We start from the raw sequence: 23515 nt of genomic DNA on the forward strand, positions 1-23515 counted from the left end.
TCCACTTCTCCAAGTGGGGTCCTTCCCAAAGGATGCCATCCTTCAGAAACTGATCCCATGTGGGCTGCCCACCAGCAGCAGCTCTTCAAGAGCAGATCCATACGGGGCTGTACCACGAGGCCCCCCGCTGCAGCATGGAGACCTGCTCTGCCATGGGACCCACGGGCTGCAAGGGGACAGCCTGCTCCACCAGGGGCTGCAGGTGAACCTCTGCTCCAACACCTGGAGCACCTCCTGCCCTCCCCCTTGGCATCTGCAGGGCTGGTTCTCTCACACTGTCTCACCTCTCTTTCCCAGGTGCTGTTGTACAGCTGTTTCCTCCCCCTTCAACCTGTTCTCAGAGGCACCACCAGCACCACCCATGGTCTCAGCTCTGGTCAGCAGCAGGTGCTTTTCAGAGCCAGCTCTTCTCTGAGAGAGGGCAGCTTCTGGACTCCTTCCAAAGGCCATCACTGCAACACCCCTGCTACCAAAGCCTTACCCCATACACCCGACACATCTGTTTGTTTAACTTTTCTGACACACCCTGCCTGCAGTAATTTTTTGTTACTTGCAATTTTATTGACCTAATTCAAGCAAACAAGTGTCAAAAAAGCTGCAGTATGCTTTGTTGTGAGAACACTTACCATCTTCTCTTCATATTCTGGATCAATTTCTTTTTCAGGCCTAGCCGCCTTTGGAGGAGGCTTGAGTTGAAATGGAGGATCATTTTTCTGAAATTCAAATTGTAAACACTATTAAATATCAGTGTTATTTTTTTATTATTATTATTTTTTAAGAACGCAGAAATATCAGATTTTTAAAAAGGTGATGACTTCAACAGGGCGTGACTGCATTAGTCACATTACTTCACCCAAAAGAGAAACAATTATCTATGATGTAACTGAAGAATGACCAGATAAAATGTAAATAGAAGGTGAGTCTCATTCTCATGTTTATTTCTGGAAATAGGATCCAAGGTGGAAGAATTGAAGGAAAGCACTAAAAAAGGGCCAAGCTTAGTTTTTCATGGAGAAGTTATTCTCAGCCAAAAAACTCAAAGCATGTTTCTACAAATTCAATTACTACTTGCTTTACAAAAAAAAAAAAAACAAACAAACAAACAAACAAAAAAAAAAACTAGCAGAAGTCATAATGCTGGCAGAACATAATTTCTGAAAAAAGTATCATAGGAAAGAATGTTTTGTGCAGTTGCTTTCCCTACCACCACCCAATTCAGCCTTGAAGTATGCCTTTCTACACATCTTCAAGTAAAAATTATTAAATACTTCCATTTTTGAGAGGCACTAAAAGATGCAAAGTGTTTTTGAAACATATTTAACAATTTGAAAGGAACAGGCCAAGCTCATGCCTGCATAAAAGCAGAGTCAGAGGTCGGCAGGCGCCTTAAGCATCAGCCCACTATAAACACAACAAAATGAAATAAACTATACAGAGTCAGGTAGCAAAAACAGACCAAAACAGTACTAAATACATAACAGCTTGTAAAGCAGCATTCTACTTCAACTCCAGAACCGTTACTGATAAATACATATGCCAACTTACTCTTTAAGATAAGGCAGAAGGATACAAATAGGAGGGATGTTTTCTAAAGCTCTAAAATACCTTTTAAGTTTTGGCCTGAAGACCTAAGTCTCAGCAAAGATGAACAGCAGTAAGTGCATAACGAAGCTGTTTGATGATTTAATGATTTTCTAAAAACCCCAGTTCAATTTTAAAAGGTCAAATGATTGTGTCAAAAGGGGGCAGCAACTAAGATTTCCTAGGGTAAGTCACTCACAACTTCTTCAAGCATACAGGTAACTAAATGCAACAGCCATGTCTCTGGGACAAAGCCAAACAGTTCGGTGGCTACAAATCCCTTCTGGCTGCAACAAGTTGCTCAAGTAAGATGTAACTTATCTCACTAAGTCCTAGGGCAGATGGCTCCAACAGGGTTTCTGATGTTACATTTCCCCAGAAGGAAACTTCATGGTGGCACACCAAACAAATTTTATTTGTATATTTGTGAACAACACGTTTCCTGAGTTAAACAAGTAAACAAACTGACATTAAAAGTTACTGCAGCTACAGTGTTTCAGGTCCTACACCTTGACTCTCAGTATAAAACATCTGTATCTGTGTCCCTGCTCCCCTCACTGCAGTGAGCTGTGGAACACTGATGGCCCCAAAACATTAGGAAAAAAAAAACAAAAAAAAACACACAAATAGGAGACTACCAAAAACTGATGAAAAGAATGTAAGACACATGCATCCTTTCTCTTCCTGAGAGTTTACAAGGGAAAAGCACATTGTACTTTAATTAAAACACTATTCTTCATTCAAAAGTTACTCCGTGCTGGTGGAGCTGGACACATAGTAGGAACGAGCATCATCTCTGAACTTGCTTCGGGGTAATATTCTGGGTTATTAAAACCTAGACCTTGCCAATTCTTAAATTCTGATATGAACAACACCACCTCTTTTACTACCAACAATATCATGTACCTAACATAACCCAGAATCACAGAATATTTTATCAAGTTCATGGGAGTTTTACCCTAAAAACTACAGAATGCATCTTCGTTGCTTAAAGGGCTGATTTAACAGGAAATAGGAAGACCAGCAGAATCCTCACTGCAAACAATTAAAGCAGTAAAAGGGGACTTTTGCTTTTAACTTATTTTGTTCATGGAGCTGGCTAGTAACAGCCTGCTTCTACTGCAGAGAAGTAGAAATAAGAGGCCCCCTGAGAAATGGTGCCATTTAAATCCTCACAACAGACAGGACCGTGCAGCAGCTTCCAAAATATCAGGCCTCGGCTGCTTCAAGGGTCCAAAATACTTCACCTTGAAACCTCTGCCAACCAGCCCAAGCGGAGCTCCCAGCAGGGATGTAACACAGTGAAAGGGGCGAGGAGCTCCAGAGGCTGCACATCAGCACCGTCACCAGGCCGGTTCCTAACCCTGCAGCACCCAGCAGCTGTGGCCCAGCTGAGGCGGAATTCCATGGCCTAAGTAAGGACCCTGAGCACTCACCAATACTTTCCCTTAAGAAACACGATGATCAGCATGGCACAGTAGCACAGCATTGGTAATATTCTGAACCATTAACTGCTTCCAAATGATTTATAGAGAGCCTCTAAACGTTTAACACTCATTCTGTATCAGTTAAGATAAGATCTTGCAGAATAAGCTGCAGGCTGGCATAGAAACCCTTAAACTTTTCCCTCCCATTAACATTGCTACAGCGTACTTCACAGCCCTTCTTGCACCAGGGTAAGGGAATACAGCACTTGGCACCCCTGGGGCAGGCGGTGCCTCCCCCCAGCTGCAATCCCGGCCCCGAGCCCGCACCGCCCGCGGCTCCGCAGCCCCCTGCGGCGGGCAGCGCCCGCAGCCCCCAGCCCCCGGCTCCAGCCCCGCTCCGCTTCCAAAGACACCCGACCGCGACCCCCGGTGGTCCCGAAGGGCCCCGCCGCGACCCTTCGCCAAAAAAATAAACACAAAACGGGACCGGGAGGAGGCCGGCGGCCGCCCTCGCCCTGCCGAGGGGCTCAGCCCGCGGAGCGGCGCCGAGGGGAGCGGCCCTACCGCCGCCCGGGGCTGCCCCCGACCCCGCAGCGGTACCTCCTCGGAGCCGGGCTCCTGCGAGCCGGAGGTGGAGGTGGAGGGCACCTCGCCGTCCGAGCGGGCGGCCGCAGGAGCGCCAGGGCTGCCGGGGCCGGGGTCCATTTTGTCGCGGCCCCTCCGCCCCCAAAACGCGGCGGCTCCGCCCCGCGCAGGCCTCGCGAGGCTTCCGTGAGAGGGGCCGGGGCCGCCGGGGGGTCCCCGGGGCTCAGTGGGGGGCCTCGGGATGTGCACGGCGGGTCCTGCCTGCGGGTCTCGGGGCTCCTGCCCGAGGCTCTGCCGCAGTGCCCTGTGGGGGCGGCAGGGGTGCGATAAGGGATGCGATAAGGGATGCGATAAGGGGTGGCCCAGGCCGTGCCCCAGGAGGAGAGCCGCCTCTTCGTGCCTTCAGGGCTAATGCGCGTCCCAAAGTGCGGGCCCTGTGGCAGGTGTGGGTTGGGAGAATAAAGATGTGTGTTTCCTGGGGGCCTGCCTCGCTCAGCACTGCGTGTGTCTGCTGCTGGAAGTGGCACTAACAGAGCAGCTCCGGGCAGCTCCTCACGCAGTGTGTCTGTCTGGATTGCTGGCTGCTGAACTGCAGTTTGGTTCGTGCTGCTGAAGGAAACCCAAAACAGCCCTTGGGATGTCACACAGAAAAAAAAAAAAAAAGAAAAAAAAAAAAAAGAAAGCTTCAAATGGGGTGTTTTACCCAATGACTACTCACGAAGGCAATACTGCAAGCTTTTTGTCCACAGAAAGATCAAACCCCAGCCCTGTAGGCAGAGTGAGGCGTAATTGTTTTCTCCTTCTAGTAACAAACCCAGCAGCTCATCAAGATCTTCCTGCATAAATCGACAACTGAGCTGAACAAACGGGCTGTGTGGCTCATGCCCTGTGTTTAGACAGACCTCAGCAGTGTCTCTTCTATATATACCTTGATTCCAATCAAAGGTACAATTTGTGAAGCATTGCTCTGAAGTTCTGAACTGATCCCACGACTGCCTGATTATTCTGAAATGGAGCATCTCACCTAAGAGATGGTCCTGCATACACCATTTAAGCCCCAAACTCTCATTCTCCCTGTTGTGAGACATAGAATCATAGAATATCCCGAGTTGGAAGGGACCCATAAGGATCATCAAGTCCAACTCCAGGCACTGCACAGGTCTACCCAAAAGTTTAGGCCATGTGACTAAGTGCACAGTCCAATCGCTTCTTAAATTCAGACAGGCTTGGTGCAGTGACTGCTTCCCTGGGCAGCCTGTTCCAGTGTGCGACCACCCTCTCAGTGAAGAACCTCTTCCTGATGTCCAGCCTAAACGTCCCCTGCCCCAGCTTAACACCGTTCCCACGGGTCCTATCACTGGTGTGTACAGAGAACAGGTCACCTGCCTCTCCACTCCCCCTCACGAGGAAGTTGTAGACCGCGATGAGGTCCCCCCTCAGCCTCCTCTTCTCCAGGCTGAACAGGCCCAGTGCCCTCAGCCACTCCTCGTACATCTTCCCCTCTAGGCCCTTCACCATCTTTGTCGCCCTCCTCTGGACACTCTCCAACAGTTTAATGTCCTTCTTGAACTGCACACAGCACTCTAGGCGAGGCCAGACCAGCGCAGAGCAGAGCGGGACGATCACCTCCCTTGACCTACTAGCGATGCCGTGCTTGATGCACCCCAGGATACAGTTGGCCCTCCTGGCTGCCAGGGCACACTGCTGGCTCATATTCAACTTTTTGTCAGCCACAACCCCCTGATCCCTCTCTGCGGGGCTGCTCTCCAGCGTCTCATTGCCCAGTCTGTACATATAGCCAGGGTTGCCCCATCCCAGGCGCAGGACCCAGCACTTGCCTTTGTTAAACTTCATGCGGTTGGTGATCGCCCAGCTCTCCAGTCTGTCTAGATGTCTCTGCAAGGCCTTTCCACCCTCATCCGAGTCCACAACTCCTCCAAGTTTGGTGTTGTCGGCAAATTTGCTCAGAACACCTTCTAGTCCTACATCCAAATCATTTATAAAAACATTGAAGAGGACTGGCCCTAAAATGGAGCCTTGAGAGACCCCACTAGTGACCATCCGCCAGCCAGATGTGGCCTCATTTACCACAACCCTTTGAGCCCTGCCCATCAGCCAATTGCTCTCCCATTGTATGAAGGTTTTGTTTAGTTGTATGCCACAAAACAATGCTCTTCCAAATTACTTAGCACCCTATTGCCATCTGCCCCTGTTGCATAGTTTGCAACAGGACAAGGCCCACAGCACCTGCAGTTGCCCTTCCATCTGATTAGTTTATAAAGGCTTGGGGAAGTGCATTTTTCTTAGCACAATTGAGACGAGTGACATGACTGGTTTTTAGAGAGTAACCCAAATAGCTTTTCCAAGCAGGGCTCTCTAGAAAATGAAGCTTAACATCAGCTATGCAAAAGGTCTTTAAGGTGGGAAAATTCCAGTCTCTGATGCATTTGTTCTTAGACTTTATAGAAAATAGCCTACTAACTGTTTTTTAATATCTGGCTTTTCTACTGCAGTTTCAAATGCTTGTAGCTTCTGTTTATACAAAACACTCTCAAGTGTTTCTCACAGCTTGCTTTTTACTTGCAATTCACAGGAATATTACATGCTGTACAAAACAGTCAAGCTGCTGCTTTCATGAAAGATCCCCTTTGGATATTTTTTTGCTTGCATGCTTGACATTTGCATTTGGCACTTTGCGTAGATGTGCCTGGTTACTTCTCATAGGTTATGTTGTGTACTCCTGAGGGTCCAGAGGCCATTGTTTGAAAAATCACTTAGTCATACAACAGTATTTTCAAGTGATAATCTCATTAATTATTTAAAATGTACACAAGTGCTTTTTGTATTTATATATTCTTTCTTCTTAGACTTACATGATATCTTTTCTAACATATTTGCAAAATTTCACAGAATTTCTCCTTTTTTTTTTTTTTTGTTTTCTTTCTTTCTGTGGTTGGGAGGCTGGGAGTTAGTAGTTGTGTAAAGCTGTAGATGTGGCTATTAGTTCTTTGCTTTTCCAGCTTTATCCCCCCTTATTTTACAGTCTGCAAACACAAATAGAAAGGCTGAATGCACAGTCCCCTCCACACAGAGGTTTCTTAGCAATGAAGAAGGCCTCCTCTGTCCAACCCAGAAAGATAGCAGTCAACATATTGTATGACAAGAACTATGTTTTCTTGTCAGAAACAGGAAGAGCGATTGCGTATCCTTAGGCTCACTGTTGTCCATTTTTACATTTTGGACCCTGCCGAAATATAGAAAGAGTTGATGACATGCAGATCCGGAGGCATTTTAAGTCCTATCCAGATAAGACTGCAAGACTTCTGAGATCTTGTACTGTGGCAACTCAGCCTCTCCCAGACAGGGACTATTTGTCTTACTGTGCTGAATAAGAGACTAACCGTGATGGTCTTTGTTTTTCTAACACAGATACATTGGTTTGGGGTAAGTTTTAAAAATCAAACCATGCAAGGAAATATGTGTGTGCACAGCATAAGCAGTTATCTGCTACCAGTAGTGAAATCTTGTTTCTCTTAATAATAGCAGCTTAAATAATAAAAACTGCTGGAAATATTGGTTGTGATTCCTGTCTTCTCTGATGTGAAGCTCTGTAAGGGACAATTGCACTTAGAGCAAGCGGCAGCACCCTGCCCAATGTCACTAGGTGGCAATGATGCTGCGTGGGCTCGAGTGGTGGCTGCAGAGCACTGGCGCCAGGTGACAGGGCGGCCTGTGCAGCATTTCGTGGGAAGCTGCCCAGTCTTAAAGCTGGCCTGATCAAGAAAAGGAACAGGATTATGCAAGTCCGATTTGCAATGCATCCTGCACCTGCTGCTGTTTAGTCATTCCCAGCGCTGCGTTGCGCCAATGCAGCAGTACTGGGCAAACCCAGCACCGCAGGTTGTTGTTAGAAAGGGCTGGGGGCCCTCTCCTCAGATTTGGGGTCTCTTGGCTCCCATGTGCACCATAAAGAGATGCTCCATGGAGCACTGTAGCCTAAAATCCTCATCAACAACGCTAATCATTTCTAGCTCGAATGCATGAGCTATGAGTTCAGACCACAAATGCTGTGCGAGGCCTGTCTGCAACAGCTGATTTGCAAATACATCATTCAGCATTGAAAAATAGGATAAAATAGCTAACACATCCTCTGTATCTGGTTCAAAGGACTGATGGCAGCTGTACAAATACCCATTGCTTTTTCCCACCTTGTACCCAATATTGAATTTTTAGTTCCAGGTTTTAGCAAGCAAAGCTTTGCTGTGATATTGCAAAGGCTCCAAACATGCCTGAACTTCCCAACCACACAGATTTTTGCTAAACCCTTTTGATATCCACTTTTGGGGGGATTTTTATCCATTTGTAAAGGGAGAAGACTGTTATCTCCTCCTGGCCATGACAAGCAATGTTTGTGCGGTCACATTAGAATGTATAAAAAATTTACCAAGCCCCATCAGCAACTTCTTGCAGATACCTTAATTGACTATAAGCATTCCTTTAGCCCTTTGCACTCAGAAATGCAGTGTGGTGGCTCCTTCCCCTGTGCTGTGCCCCCCTCTGCGCTCCCCAGCCCTGGAACTGCTGCTGGTGTTCCTGCCGCCAAGCAGTGGGGCTGTACAAGGTCTAAAAATCCAGCCCAACAGGGAGAAATACTGTTTTTTTGTCAGCTCAGCTTAGCAAATCTCTCCAGCTGCCCACTGACACGAGGTAGAATGTGTCCACTTAAGCTGCCATAAACCAGGCTGTAGTAAGCAACAGTACCACTGTGTCTTCTGCCCTGTGAAAGACACTTTAAAAGTGGTTTTTAGATCAAAGCAAAAGCTGTCAAAAAAAAAAAAAAAAATCCAGCTGAAATAAATCTGAGTAGTACTTTGCAGTTTGGTGCAATTGCATCCCTTTCTCTCCTAACCTATGCAGTGGTTTTGTAGTATTGAAAACCTATAAATAACCTGCCCAGAGCAGAGACAGATGGTATCTCACAACATTTTGAATATTTATGAGTATCCAGAAAGCAGTTCAGTGCAGTATAGGCTTGAACTCTCTTTAGAGCTACTTGAAATTGTTTCTTCACAGACTCAATGCCCCAAATAAATTATCTTAATTATCTTCAGTGAAAGCTTGTTCCTGGGGTTTGCTTTCACTCTGTCATCCCTAAGCTGATGGCAGGGTATTTGTAAATGTAACAGTTCTTGCTCAGAGGTTTTAGTATGCACCAGGATTTCCTTTAAGTACAGGAAACGTGGAAGGATGCTGCGTGCGTATTGCCTCCATCAGCCTTGCAAGCATGGCAGATGCATTGCGTAAGCCAAAAACTACCACTTCATTGCCCTTTTCTTCTGTGGAAGTCCTTTTGCTGCCAACCTTTTCACCTACTTTTATTTGCCAGCACCCACTCACTGTGGAAGACCAGTTCTGCTTAAGAAGCTGGAGTAGCTGTGCTTCACTGATTGCAGCCCACAGAGGATCTGCTTCTGACCCCCGTGCTTTGCTGTGGTGCTTCCCTGCCTGCCTGGCCATCTTTCTTCCTCATCCTGCCATCAGCCTTCCTTTTCTGCAGCAGTCTCAAGCACACAGCTGCCACCAAGTTGTTCTTCCTTCCCTGCACTTACACTCATTACATGGGGCATCGTCTTACACACAGTGTTCAGAAGTCTGAGCTGCCTGAAATGTGGTCTCCTTGCCGCAGTACCCTCTCATAACTACACACAGGAGCGTTTTTTTTCCCCGGTGTTTTACCATCTTCATGAAAGTCTCTCACAAACCACAGTGTAAGTTAGGTAGGGTTCCTGTAACCGTCAGTAAGGCTTTTACAGAACAACACCAACGACAGAGGCAGGCTGTGTCCCACTTCAATTCTCCTATCTCCGTTTTCCCCTTGCCCTGGGGTTCTCTGGGCTCAGGAGGGACGTGCCAGGAAAGCTTCTCACACATGGGCTGAGCGTTATTTATTATGATATATCAGAAAGGCAGTCGGCTTTTCTTAGCCTCTGCACATAATGCAATTAGGAAAAAAATAAAAGGTTTAGATTCCTGAAAAGAAATCATCCTTCCTCCTGTATGTCCTCCCTCAGCCATGAGTACTAATGGGGCCACTGATAGAATAATATATTTGTGTGGTGAGGACAGGCTACAAGAGGAGAGAAGGGGCTGAACCGTCCCCTGCAACGTGGCTGAATTTGTCCTCGTGAAGGGACAGAGGGCGAAATGTGTTGTTGGCAGTAGGCGCGGGTTGGAGCTGTCAGAAGCAGCTGGAACATGCAGACTGTGTCCCGGCTTTTCGGGGGCACGGGGCTCTCTGCCTGCTGTGGGAATGCCGCAGCGGCATGCAAGCGTTTTGCTGAGTAAGTGCGGTGCGAGCTCCGTCTGTAAACAGGGCACTGGGGGAGAGAACAGGGCTGCTCGCCCCGGGCTGGGGCTGTCTCTCGCAGGCATCCGACCTTCGTGGCCTCTGTGGGGTTTTGTAAATCGTTTTGTAAATGTAGGGCTGGGCTGTTAACTGGACACTTTGGAGTTAGGAGCCAGCTGAAATTGTACATTTGATGGCTATCAGAGAGAGTACAGCGTGGTAAAACACCGTTCCTAACTCTGCATACAACTCCTAGATGCCCCTGTGAGGTTTTTTATGATTATTTTTGTTGTTGTTTTACGAAGAAGACACTATATTATGTACATAGGCAAGAGAATAGGAGCTCAATGGCAATGCAGTCACCTTCAGCACCCAGCTATTCTGTCACAGCCAGCTCTGCAGCTTCGGTGGCCAAAATAACAGAGGTGCTCAGTGCTGAGGGCATGCTAGCTGAAAAAGATAAGGAAGGACAAACAAGAGGCCAGAAAAAAGGTACATGGGCAAAAATGCTCACAACGATGGGTTTCTTCTTTTGTAATTTAACACCGGCAAGTACCAAACAGAAAACACAGGTTATGTGACTGGGAGCACATCTTCCTAATCAGTGTCCCAGGAATGTCTTAGTGCTGTTATTTCAGTTGCCTGAAGATGAATTCTTAGAGAAACACAATGAGAAGCAGAAAACAACAATATTGTTGGTTACAGAGAAGGGTAGAGTAAGAAAGTGCAAGTCGGTTTTAGTGAAACAGTGACCAACGGAGTAGTGGATACCAGCTCCGGGCTCTGCATTCCAAGAGCGAGATGGAAATAGCTGGAGAGAATTTGAAGGGGAAAACATAATATTATTCAGGCACCAGTCAACAATCCTCATAAACAGCTGCAAGGGAGCTCAACCCACAGGTTACAGAGGAGAAGGTAAGAGGTGATGTGATCCCTGTATGTGCTTGATATTTATTATGGTGGACGTGTTTAGTATACTAAAAGTCACAGAGAAGAGAAAATAACTGCAAGGTTAAATTTAGATAAAATAAAATGTAATTTACTCAATAGACCACTGGAACAAGCTATGAGGAAAGGGTTTTCTCTCATTGTTTGGCTTCTTGAAGATCAGACGAGGTAGCTTTTTAAAAGATATCCTTTAGTCCAGGCTGTGGGAAAACATATTTGCTTGTGGGAATGCCAGCCTAGGTTACTCTGGTGTCTCTTCCTGCTTTGATACCCACAACTTTGTGAACCAAATAAGTCCTCCTGGTCCTTCCTTTCCCCTCCCTCCCTCCTGATTACTCTTCTTTCCACAGGGAGGAAGAATTTTCACTGCTCTCAGCATTCATCATAACCTTATCTGAGCTGCAATAATATGGAAACGGGCAAGTTTAAATAGCACGCTTGCTTCAGTCAGTTGTCTGTAGGGTCATGAAGGAATTTCCCATCAAAATGCAATTAGCCAATTTATTGTCTTCTCTTTTACTAGTAGCCAAGTGCTATTTCTCTCCAAAACATCAGGAGAGGAGCAGAGCATCACTTTCACAACAAGCAGAGAGCTCTTGGGTACCAGGCTGAGGCGAGCTGCACCCACATGTGGTCAAACTGATTGAGCCCATGCTGGTCTTTGCTAGGGGCACGTGTCAGGTTAGTCTGGTGAGGACTTCAGCACTTTGTTTTCTCTGTCACAATGGCTACTGTTAATATCTACGATGGCTTCTCAACTTATGATTTTATTCTAGGAAGTTTCACTGGAAGAAATAAAATCTCTCAGCAGACTTTGAAGATTTGGTGAGTCAGGTTCTGCTCTTGTACAGGAAAAAAGGAAATTTCATCCTTATTGCAAATTATTTTTCGTTTTTCCAGTGGTCATTAATTTTTTTGAGGCTATTTCTGTAGCTCTGCCTACAGCCGATTTGGAGAGGCAGGCACCACTGCCTGGAGGCACCCTCAGCCAGCAGAAGCTGTTCTCTTCCCAGGAAGCACCAGTTGATGTGTAAAATAAAAGCTTCAGAAATGAGACAAACGAAGCTAAGCAAACAGCCAAAAATCCTACAATTTCAAGCCTTTCAGCATTGCAATAAAATTAAGAACTTTTTTTTTTAATTGGGGTTTGCTAATGATTTCTGCTTGTATACTTGAGACATCCTTGAAATCTCAAACTGAATGCTAATGGACAAGTGCAAAAGCAGGAGCTAACACAGAGCACCCCAAGGGTTCTGCAGGATTGTTCAGCCAAAATTGACTTTCCTCTGGTATTCTTTCCCTTTGCTTTCCACTTGGTTTCCAGCCTCAGCTCGCTCTCTACAAATGCCTTCATTTGGTAAGACTTTTAAAACAAAGACCCTGGCATTCACCATCCTGGTGAAGAGTATGCTTAAGTGAAGGATGTTGTAACTTGCAAGTGGTTGAGAAATTTGTGCACAAAGCAGGGCAAGAGTGAAATCCCTCCTCTTCCAGCAGGGCTAGATACCGCTCATTTTGAAGCTTGCTCTTGTCAGGCACGTACCCAGGTGACACGTTATTGGCACAGTGAAACCTGCCAGGCTAAGAAAATAACTTTGTTTGCAGCACAAATACCAAGAAGGCACAACAACGTTACCCCCACATGCTCTGTTTAATTTTGCTTTCTGGCTTCCTGCATTTCCCCCCAGTTTATGGGCATGGTGAGCAACCTGCCGTGGCTTTCATTTACCCTGAACATGCTGGGGAAGTGTGGGCAGGAGCCACCGAGGGAGCAGCCACACGGCCAGCAGGGAGCTGAGCCGCTGTGCTCCTCCTGGGCACCACAACTACTGCCCAGCATGTGTTTTGGGGACAGAAGTGACAATTTAAGCAAGTGTTGATGTCTTTTGACTCCCTGCATCACCCCTTTGGTTGGTCACGCACGAATGCGTGGTAGGCCACGGTGTTTATCGTATCAGGAAACGAGTCTTGATCCTGCTGAAAAAATAACCTTCTTCATTTTGATTGTGGACTTGCTGCGTTCCCCAAAGTCACTTTCCTGGTTCTGTCCATCACCGACCTGTCCTATCCCTCCCCGTCTCTTGCGGCACCGCACGGCGAGCAGCATGGGGGAGCTGGCGGGGCTCCGACCGGTCTGAAAACGATCTGGGGAAAAACGGGTGTTGTTGGGGCACTGCGGGGACAGCACAAGAGGCATGTCCCCCTGCCCTGCCCTGCTGAGGCCCCACCGGGAGCGCTGCGTCCTGGGCACGGCAAGGACGAGCGGGTCCAGAGGAGGCCACGAGGATGCTGGAGGGGCTGCGGCAGCGCTGCCGCGGGGGAAGGCGCAGAGAGGGCTGGGGCCGCTCAGCCGGGAGGAGCCCGGGGGGGCCTCGCTGCAGCCTTCCAGCACTTGAGGGGGGCTCGTGGAAGGCACGCGGGCTGCCAACGGCAGGACGCGGGGCTCGGCCGCGGTGCTAGGAGGGGACTCCTCATTCGGGGGGCGGTGAGGCGCTGCCCGGGCTGGCCGCGGCCCCGGGGCTTGACCCGAACCCCCCGGCCCCGGCCCCGGCCCCGCGGGGCCGCCTCGGCGCCGGGCTCCGCGGCGGGGGCGGCGGCCGGGCGGGGCCACCCCGCGGAGCCGCCCGGAGCCGGGGGTGTCGCGGCGGCTCCCCCCGGCCTCCGTCACGTGCCGGGCGAGCCGCGGGGTGGCGGCGGCGGAGGGAGGGCCGGCCGGGCCGGGGATCAATGTCATGACTTCCTCCAGCGCGCCCCGGCCGGGGGAAGCCGCTCGCACAGCGCCGGGGAGGCCGGGAGGCGCGGCCCCGCGCCGGGGGGAAGATGAGCGCCGGGGACGTGGTGTGCACCGGCTGGCTCATTAAGTCGCCCCCCGAGAGGAAGCTGAAGCGCTATGTAAGTGGGAGACGGCGGCCCCACGCGGGGACGGGGCGCGGGGGGGAGGGGGGCGGCTCGGGGACGGACCCCTCCCGGTCCCCCCCGTGCCCCCCGAGCGCTGCTCGCGGGATGCGAGGCGCCGGGCTTGGAAACCGCAGCTCGGCTTCGGCCGGCGCTGCCAGCGCGGGCGGCTCCGTAACGGGACTGCGGGCGCGGCTGCTGCGGGGAAGGGCAAGGACATCCATCCCCCTCTTGGGGGAGTAGAGGGGAGAAAAGGGGAAAAAAAAAGGAGGGGGAGAAAAAAAAAAAGGAGGGGGAAAGAAAAAAAAAGGGGGAAAAAAGGGAGAAAGGAATAAAAAGGAAGAAAAGGGGGAAAAAGAAAAAAGGGAAAAATAGGGGGGGAAGGAAAAAAAAGGGGGAAAAGGGGGGGGGGAAGAAAAAAGAAATAAAAAGAAAAGGGGAAAAAGAAAAAAAAAAAGGGGGAAAATAGGGAAAATGAAAAAGGGGTAAACAGGGAAAAAGAAAATAAAAAAGAAAAAAGGAAAAAAGGGAAAGAGGGGAAAAAAGCAAAAAGGGAAAAAAGGGGGAGAAAAAAAGGAAAGAAATGAAAAAAGGGACATTAAAAAAGAAAAAGAAAAAAAAATGAAAAGAAAAGAAAAAAAGGAAGAAAAAGGGACAAAAAGAAAAAAAAAAGGAAGAAGAAGAAAGAAAAAAAAAACCACCCTGATACTTGACATCCTAAGTCCCGGCTTTGTTCCGATGCTCGGCGCTTTCCGTGCCACGGCCGCGCTGCTGTCATGCACCAGCTCGGTGCACGGGGGGGCGGCCGCTGGTGCAGAGCGCTGCGGGGGGCCTTGGGGACCCCGGTGGTCCCGCGTGGGTCGCGGTGTCCCCGGGCACGGCCGTGGCCGTGGCCCGCCACCTGCCCCGGCTGGGCTGCGCGCCCTGCGGGGCTGTGCCCACGCGTGGCCCCACCACTGCCCGCAGCGTTCGTCGCGCTCGCTTCTGGTTTATCAGCGTTTTTCCCCGGGCTGCTGATGTTGGCTTTTTGTCGTGGCATGAGGAATAGCCGCCCAGTGAAGAATGCGGTACAGACAGCGCCGGCCGGGTGCTTTTCCTTTCTGCCTAAGAGCGAGGAGAAGGGCTCGGCTTCTGCTGTCAGCATTGACTTTTAACTTGGTGGAAGGCAGAGTTTCTTCTCTTAGATCATAGCGTGGCATTGAAACGGCTGAATATTGCTTTGTTCCACTAACATTTTCCAGTTCGAAAATAACTACGCTGATGTGTCTCGAGGGAGCTGCAGATAAAATATGGATATCTAATTTTTGTTGTATTTTATAACGAGTGTGCTAATGGCCCTTCAGAGCAGACACCAGACAATGCAAGAGCCACTGATTCACCCAGCTGGTGTCATTAGTAACTCTGTCAGTGAAGCTATTTCTGATGACTCAATATTCATAAAAGGGAGAAGCAGAGAAAACAGAATGTGATAAAAAAAAAAAAAAAAAGGCTGGGATTTGAAAGCCCCCATTATACGGTCGTGAGAGGACGGCCACAACAGGGGCTCTGCTCAGCCTGCAGGGCTCTGCAGCCTGCTCCGCTCCGATTTTGCACTACAAAACCTGGGGCATTTGGGTCTGTGTTACTCTGCAAACAAGAATCACTGGATTAGCCTGATCTCTGTGGATTAGGCTTTGTTTTCTGGTTAGGGGGATAAACTGCTCTGTAATAAAGCAGAAAGAAATCTGCTGTAAGTGCAGTAGAGGTTAGTGCCCTTTCTCATCTGCCTGGTGACACAGGCGATGCTACAAACCAAGTGCAAATCGCCTTGGACCTGCAGGGAGCTCTGTTTTTCACTTTTTGTGTAGTTTCACCAGCATTGCAGCTCGGGCATCATGCGCAGGGTGGTGGGCAGCCCATGCTGAGCCACCCTGGCAGCTTAAAACCGACACAAGCTTGGAAACAAAGCCTGTGTAAAACGACTTCGGGAGGTGTTGAGCATCAGCTGCTCACAGCAGCCTGGCGTTGGCTCTGCTCCTGAGCAGCCAGCAGGCATAAATCCCCAGCTTTACTCCAGCCCTGGGGCTCAGCTGGCACAGCCCAGGGTCTGGGAGGGAGCTTCAGAGGGGAGCTTGCCCCTGCCCATGGGTGCCCTGCTCCCACCGTGCTCCCCCAGTTGCTCACACTGGGTCATTTTACTTTTCCCTGAGCTCAGCATCAGGCCCGGGGCTTGCTGCCTGATGAACAGATCTGTTTGCAGTCCTCAGGCTCTTGCCATAAAGCCCAGTTAAATTCACTGGGATCTGTGGTGAGGAGACTGGGATCAAATGCTGAATTCAGGCTGGGAGACTGGGAGCTGCAGACAGACCCCTGAAGCCAGTGGGAATATTTACAGTGCTTATAAAATCAAACCCAAGTGCCTTTGCAAAATGGGACCCCAAAGACTGGAGCATGCCCTGCTTTATGTTTGTTCTCTGATGAAACCAATTAGGTTTTCTACACATAAACAAGGTCGGGATTTGGCTCTAGGTGAGCAGGACGTTGTTTTCCAAACTTTGAGAAACGAAAAGCAGGTGTTAGGAGCCTGTATTTTTCCTGTAATGTCTTACAAAGCTGATGCTCTCAGTAGTGCTATTCTTAGAAGTGTCTTATCATTCCCTAACAAAGGCTGCTCTCTTACATGTGCAGGAAACGAACATGAGATTAATTACCCGCGTGTAACTTTCTGTAAAAACACAGCGCCTGATGCTAAATGCCGAGAATTCATTACAAAGCACAGGGAGCCTCACTCCAGCAGGCAAATATGCCGAGAGTGTTTTCGTAGCATGCAAAATTCTGACACTGGAGACATGAAATCTGCCACGCCAGCCTATCTTGGAGAGGCAGAGGACTCTCCTGGGAGAGCTTTTGGTGTTTGCTGCAGTTCTTTGTCCCCCGCATGTGACCTGAAAGCTGTGCTGCTCTCCTCTCGGCTCCCGGGTTCCTTCCCCCTTGGGGCTAGGGGTACTGGGGGCTCCCCAGGCTTGGGGGAGCTGCGTGTGGGGCGGGCAGGAGGGGAAGAAGCTGCTCCCCAAAACTGGGAAGTGGCGGCAGTGGAGGTGAAGTCTGTCCTGCTCTGACTGAAAATGCAAAGTTTCAGGCACACTCGGCCCTGTGGAAGGAAAACCTGGCCCCGCTGGAGATTTCTGTTATTGGAAATTAGGAAATTGGATGTCGTGGGAGAACCTGCTCCAGGTTTGATGGGTTTCTGAGTGCCCTGTACTAAAGCTAAATACATCCAGCCAGGGGGGCAGGTTAGGCACAAAGAGCCTCGAGGGGAAAAGGCGTTTGTTAAGAAGAAAAATCAGAAGGCTCAGGATGGTGTTGTTCACATGTCCCAGTTCTGTACTGTTAGCCTTGAACGGCAGGTTTTTTGGTGCTTTTCATGTTGAGATACAGCTGATCACTGACTGATAATATCTGTTTTCTGCTTAGTGGAGTCAGGGAGAATAGTTTCATGGCCTAGAAGACAAGGGAATTGCTGCAGCCAGTGCAAAATGTCACTACCAGGGAAATAAAGGCTCAGAGAGGGTGCAGAGGATGATGCTTAATGAAGCAGGAGCTCAATGACATGCAGAAGACACATTGTTCGTGTGCTGATAAGGAGAAGGAGACTGAATTTTTAGCAGGTGGCCAGCTTGAACCTGTCCTCAACTCAGTGTCCTGTTGTTCCTTGTGCATGGGAGCAGCAGCAGGAGTAGTCAGCAGCCTGCCCAAACACCCCTGAGTTTGGTGGTTTGCAGGAGCAAAGGGTGATGGACAGATGCTTGCTCAATGTGACTCAGTGCAGCTCCACTGAAGGCAGCACGGCACAGCTGTACCCCAGCTGAAGAGCTATTTTTAATCTGCAGTACTATATGAATTGATGAGGGAAGACCACTTGCTTGAAAAAGACAAGTTTCCCGCTTTACTTCAGGGACTGCATTCTTCAGACTATATTGAAAATCAGAATTACTTCTCAGCATCTCTAGAACAAGAGTCCAAAATGGACTTGGGCAGAAAACTCAATATTGCACTTCTTAACTCTCTACTCATCGAGGTGCCTGAGCTAGAAGGGCAAACAGAGGGCTTAGCTAGCCCTAAATGAGCTAACTGACCAGGCTGAGAATAATTTACGAGTATGGCATCTATGCAAGGCCATACAGGATGTCTGCAGGGAAGGTTTGGCAACTCAGGCCAAGTTTAAGAAATTAGAGACCCCATACCTCACAGAGGTACTGCTTCTATGGCAAGGTTCACAGAACCCAAATCAGCAACAGCGTAAATTAATGTTTTTGGCTGCAAAAAGGTAGGAAAATGGTGTCCCTGCTGCTGTCTCTGCTGGAAGGGCCATGGGAAGGGCACAGCAGGTAGCAGGAGACAGTCACTCCTGCCTGGGGGATCAGCCATGCCACGACCATGCACCCACTGCCAGGGTTGTACGAGGTAAGAGAATGTAGACGACTTCTCCATTTTTAGCTGAAGTTCTGGTATTTATCAGGAGAACAAACGGGAAGTTACTGGCCACTAAGAAGAAAAAGTAAAGTAGAACTGTGGAAGAGTTTGCTCAAGTAATAGGAACAAGACTCCCCCAGCATGGCGAGGGGTGGGTGGGACGTGGAGCGGCTCTCTGGTCTAGCAAGGGCTGGTGTCAGCAGAGGACACTGCCACCCTCATCTCAGAGAAATCCCCGTGTGCTGTATGAAGTCAAATACTTCTGCTGCTGCTTTGGGATTTGGGGGAATTCTCCAGAAAACAGCTATAAAAGAAAAATCTGAATTTAACTTCCATCCATCAGCCTTTTTATCCAAATGTGTCCTGCAAAGCCTCACCTCTCGTGCTCTGCCCCTCTGAGCAGAGTTATGGCCACCTTTCATACCCTGGTGGAATCAACATCTCCGGCTCACGCTGAAATTACTGAGGTTATTTAACCAATTTATGCTAGTTTGTAACTCTAGTTTATAAGGCAGATGGGAATAAGAGTACCCTGTGATGGAGAAAGATCACAGAGTTATTTATCTGCCTGCAGTTTTAAGCTTTGTACCTATGTTTTTCCTGTTCTTACTTCATTTTAAAGGCCAACATAAATTATCTCTGGCTTGTATATAGAGGAAAAACTGAATTTTGAGAAAACTATATACCAGATGAAGACTTCCTTAGTATAGAAGCTCCTGTGTTGCAGACTCTACATCCCCTTCTTTGTGAAACCCTGAACAAATTGATCTCACTGGTAAAATACCAGCAGAAAATTTATTTTAGGGAGGAGTTTCCATCATTAAACATTTTTAATTAGCTCAGTGCAAATCAGACTGTGCTCCAGCATTTAACCATGTTTTGGTAGGTTAAGTGGGATGTTTATTCTAGACTATTTTCTTCCATTTCAAACATGTTTTGGTAGCTTAAATGCAATGTTTAATGAGATAGGCTGACTTCTAAGAAAAAAATAATTTCTAAAAAACACTGCTGTTCTTGGCAACCTGAGTATCAGAATGTTAAGCAGAATAATTTCCCTTGGACTATTTATTTGGGTGGGGCAGTAATAGCTCTGAAGCCCCAGTTTAATCTTTGCCTACATGTTTTCAGTGCACAGGAATGTCCAGCTATTGGTTTCTATTCAAAACAGAAACCCACAACTTATCAGGTCTTTGCATTCAAAATAGAGACTTTAAAAAAACATGCTTGTTTAAAATAGAGAAGGAAATGTTAGCTTGAGTGGTAATTAAACTTGTGATGCAATCAAACATATATTAGAGGAAAAAAGCATTAAAAGTAGCACTTTGGTGAGCCATTTGTTGCAGCATGAAAACTGTAATATGAGTAAACGCATTGCTTTTATCAGCAATGCATCAAAATGCTGTGAACGTGCATTATGCCTTTTTTTATTATTATTTTTTTAGGGAAGGGGAGAAGTTTACCCTTATAATGTTACTCAGTAGAGAAACAGTCACTCCATTTGCTTGCTCGTCCTTTTCATTTGAGTTGGAAATGAATTAGCAATGAGATAAGACAAGAAAAAAATGCCTTGTTTGAAATAAAATTTGCATGTCAAAACATTATGTGCAGCCAGATAAAATAGATTTTCCTCTTTCTCATTTCTTGTTGAATAAAATTCAAGATTTCAACCTTTTATTATTTTGAACTTTACAATATTCCTGACTTGTTTTAGTTTGCGTTGCATCAGAAAAAAAAAAAAAAAGCCCTAAACATATAGCCATGCAAAGTTCATTTTTAAAAAACTGCTGCATAATTTAGTACTCGATATTTCTTAAAAGTAAAACAAAACTGATGTCTAGCCTCCGGGCAGCAAAGCACTCTCTTTCCTTTCTGAGGTTAACTCATTAATACCTTTCTAATTGCTAGAATGAAACAACTGTTCTTAGAGATGTTGTTATTCCCTTCCTCTGAAGCAGCTGATGCCAAAAACCCCACCTGAGCCCTGCAGTCAGCACTACCTTGCAGCTTTCTGCCAGAGCCTGGGGAGGTGCATTTCAGCTGCTCGGTATCTGTTCCCATAGAGCATTTTACAAAAAGACAGTAAAATGTCATTATTAGTATGAATTTAAAATTACTTAAATGAAGGTGTTAATTTAAATGGAACTTGGATTGACACCTGAAAGCTTTTGACTCATTTTTGACAATGCATTTTAAAAGACAATAGTTTCTGTGAGCCCCATTAGCGGCAAATATTATTTGCCTTTGAATCCCGAGTCTCGGGGATCATGGGTTATGTGTTCATATTTCTGTTGGGCAGAATAATGGTCATAACGGGGCCCTTTCTGAATGTGCAACTGTTGTAATCTCAGCAGAGAGCACAGTTTGTGAGCAGTCTGTTTTCACATACCAGACTTGCAAACTGTTTGTGGAAGGTCAAGGATCGTGCAGTTGTGAATCCATTTGTTCAGGCTGACAGGAGCTGGTGGTGCCAAGGAGAAGAGGCCAGTAGTACGGAGCAATCATCGGCCATTTGTTACTTGCAGACCTCACGCTCTGGGTGGTAAAGCCACTAAACTCACAGAAGCATTGAGCTGATGCCTTGTGAAATCACTTTCTGTAAAGGCTGGGGAGGCTGGGCGCACACGCCTGTGGATGTGCAGACACTCATCTGCCAGCCAAAAGCTCCGGGCTCTGCTGCTGACCCCAGTGTGGAGCCGCCAGCAGGCGGGGTGGCCATGTGCTGGCCAGACCTCTGGAGACGAGAAGAAGCATCTGACAAGGTGCCAGCGGGGCTTACAGAGGCAGCAAAGCTGTGGTTGCACAAGAGGTCCCACGCTGCTGCGTGAAGTGCTTGCTGCTGCTCCAGCTACCACATCTGCGTTGTTTACTAATATTTATAGTGGAAGCTTTGCGATCTTAAGAAGTTTTATTTTTAATAAGTTCAACATTTTGAACCCGTCCTAATAAAATGATTGAGTTCGCACTGAGGACTTAGATTAAAAATAAGAAGCACTTAAGCAGCTGAGGGAACTCCTTTTCTGAGATACTTAGGCGTCATGCTCCCACTGAGGTAGGATTTGCAGAATGTTCTCAGGCGGTACCCCTCTGATGTGAGGGGTGTTTTAAAGCTCTCCACTCACTTACTGTCCCTGTAGTGGGATTTGGACTGCTAAATGTTGGCTGTTAATGGGACTCTGACTCCTATTTCACTTGGATGCTTTCTGTAATGTCCCTTCTGGACAGATAACCCTGAGCATCGTATCGCCCTGAGCAGTGGATCATATGATAATGGGAAACTGTTTCTGAAAAGTGAGGGGAGAACACCAAATACATTCCAGCATTATTTCAGTATCCTCCCCAAACTCCCGCTTTCGTCTCTGCTGAGCCTGAGAAATGTTCAGGCTGAAATATCATTAGGACAAGCAAACAAGAAGGTCAGAGGCGAGTTGGACTTGCATAACAAGGAGCCTCATGGTGGTGACACTGCCTGCTTCCCTTGGGCATCTCTGCGCTGGGTTTGCAGAGTGGAAACCTCATAATACTGGCTTGTGAAAGGGAAAAAGCATTTACTGAAGTGTTACTAGACTGCAAGGCTTTAGCAGTTTGGTTATGAAAAACATGTTCTTTTTTTTTTTTCCTTTTCTTTTTTCAAATTCACAACTGAAAGTACTGTTGCTATGTTACTGCAATGGTGTGTAGGCTGCTAAATAAATAGAGGCAGTTTAGTCCATGCCAGAAATAGAAAGCCAGGTCAGAGGTGACATTTGGGACATGTTGAGAAAAAAAGAATATATAATTATTTCTTTCCTTCCTATCATTCTCTTCAGTCTCATTAACCCCGGACTTACTTAGAAGGAAATTACAACAGAATTTTGGGGCATGTGAGAGTACTAAAAAATGACACCTCTGGAGTTTCACTGGGGCTTTTGGTTTTGTTTCTTGCGCGATCAAATTTGGAAGGGAAACTGGTGGAACCATGGCACCTCACGCGCTTCTGTACTGCATGGCTGCTCCGGGGTACCCGAGGGCACTGCTGAGAAGTCCCTCTGAAAAGGTGTGCTTGGGAGGGAAAATGCAACAAAGAGAGCAAGCATTGAGAAAACATGCTGCCGTGAAGCCAGAAACAGGAAATCTGAATCCATTGTCCTTTTTGGGACAGCCTGGCGGGTGACCAAGGCCCAGGCACACAAAAACATGCGTAGGCCCTTATGCAAGCGCCCCTGGGTGCCTGCCGGAACCCTTGGCCCTCTCAGCTCCGCTGTAGGCTCCAAATCACACACCAGCTCTGGGTTTCACTCACCCAGAGCCACCTCTGGTGGCACCCCCAGCCTGTGGTCATAACGCAGCCACCAAGGGGGTCTCCGGGGGCAGGACTCCCCCCGGGCCTGCTCTGGCAGTGAGCCACCAGGCCTTGCCCTGCCAGGGGGCGCAGGGCAGAGCACTCTGCTCCTCTGTTGGTCAGTGGAGCGGCTTTGTGATTAATCTGGAAGATTATATATACATACATACATAATTTACAAATACATATCTTCAACTGTAAACAAATTATTGATGTGGCACAAGAGGCGTCCGGTTTCTTTGGGAATTAGGGGAGAAGCCCACAGCCGTAACCTAAAGCAGTTTGGTGCAGGCAACCCCTTAAAGGTTTCTTTGCGGTGTTTTTGTCGTTCCACAGATCTGCTGCTTTCCTACCAACCAAAAATGTAAACGTACCTCCGATCCAAGAGAGCTTTGGATCCAAAGGGGGAATCTGAGGCATTCCAGAAAATGCCACATTGACCATAAAACTTAAAGAGGATAACTAAATTAGAGGGTAAAACAAGAACCAATGATGCTAAGTACAGGTTTCCGTGCTCCAAAATTGCAGGGCTTTTGTAATTCTCTTTTTATTTGTTAGCATATATTGAATGGAGGGCTGGAATTTCAATGGCTAGGGATATTTCCTTACATGATGGATTTGAATAGCTGATTTAATAAGAAACTTTTCCTGATTTTTGGCTATAATCCAACTCCTGGGTGCCTTTAGACCCTGAGCCACAGAACCTTGATGAGTTTCTGTGTCAGCACATGAATGAGTTGTTCAGGACCATCAGTTTGTTTTTTTTTTTATTTATTTACATGAAGAATTTGTTGTTGCTGTGATTGGAGACATTTGCTTTTTCTAGCACAGCCAGTATTCAACCTTGGGCTGAAGGAGCGGGGTGTCAGAGGCTTTCTTGTCCCCCGTGGAGTTCAAGCTCTGGTTTGGGCTCTCAAATCCGTTACCCTTGCCAGAGTTTGCATTTATCTCAGACTCTAAGGA

The 23515-nt window shown here is 47.6% G+C and overlaps 2 protein-coding genes across 3 annotated transcripts in view; one reads left to right on the top strand and one right to left on the bottom strand.

Annotated features, from left to right (window-relative positions):
• The window catches only part of SMARCA1 (SWI/SNF related, matrix associated, actin dependent regulator of chromatin, subfamily a, member 1), a 33172-nt gene extending 29422 nt beyond the window's left edge, over window positions 1-3750 (bottom strand). The window contains exons 1-2 of the mRNA XM_032196568.1: window positions 3609-3750; window positions 627-713 (exon numbers count right to left, since the gene is read on the bottom strand). Coding sequence (XP_032052459.1) covers window positions 627-713; window positions 3609-3713 — 192 coding nt within the window. The 5' untranslated portion in view covers window positions 3714-3750. The remainder of the gene's footprint in view (window positions 1-626; window positions 714-3608) is intronic.
• Window positions 3751-13583: 9833 nt separating this feature from the next.
• The window catches only part of GAB3 (GRB2 associated binding protein 3), a 56571-nt gene continuing 46639 nt past the window's right edge, over window positions 13584-23515 (top strand). For both annotated transcript variants that reach the window (XM_032196232.1, XM_032196233.1), the window contains exon 1: window positions 13584-13779. In XM_032196232.1, coding sequence (XP_032052123.1) covers window positions 13708-13779 — 72 coding nt within the window. In that variant the 5' untranslated portion in view covers window positions 13584-13707. The remainder of the gene's footprint in view (window positions 13780-23515) is intronic.

The sequence above is a fragment of the Aythya fuligula genome, chromosome 13, assembly GCF_009819795.1.
Source record: "Aythya fuligula isolate bAytFul2 chromosome 13, bAytFul2.pri, whole genome shotgun sequence".
In the NCBI taxonomy this organism is placed as follows: domain Eukaryota; kingdom Metazoa; phylum Chordata; class Aves; order Anseriformes; family Anatidae; genus Aythya; species Aythya fuligula.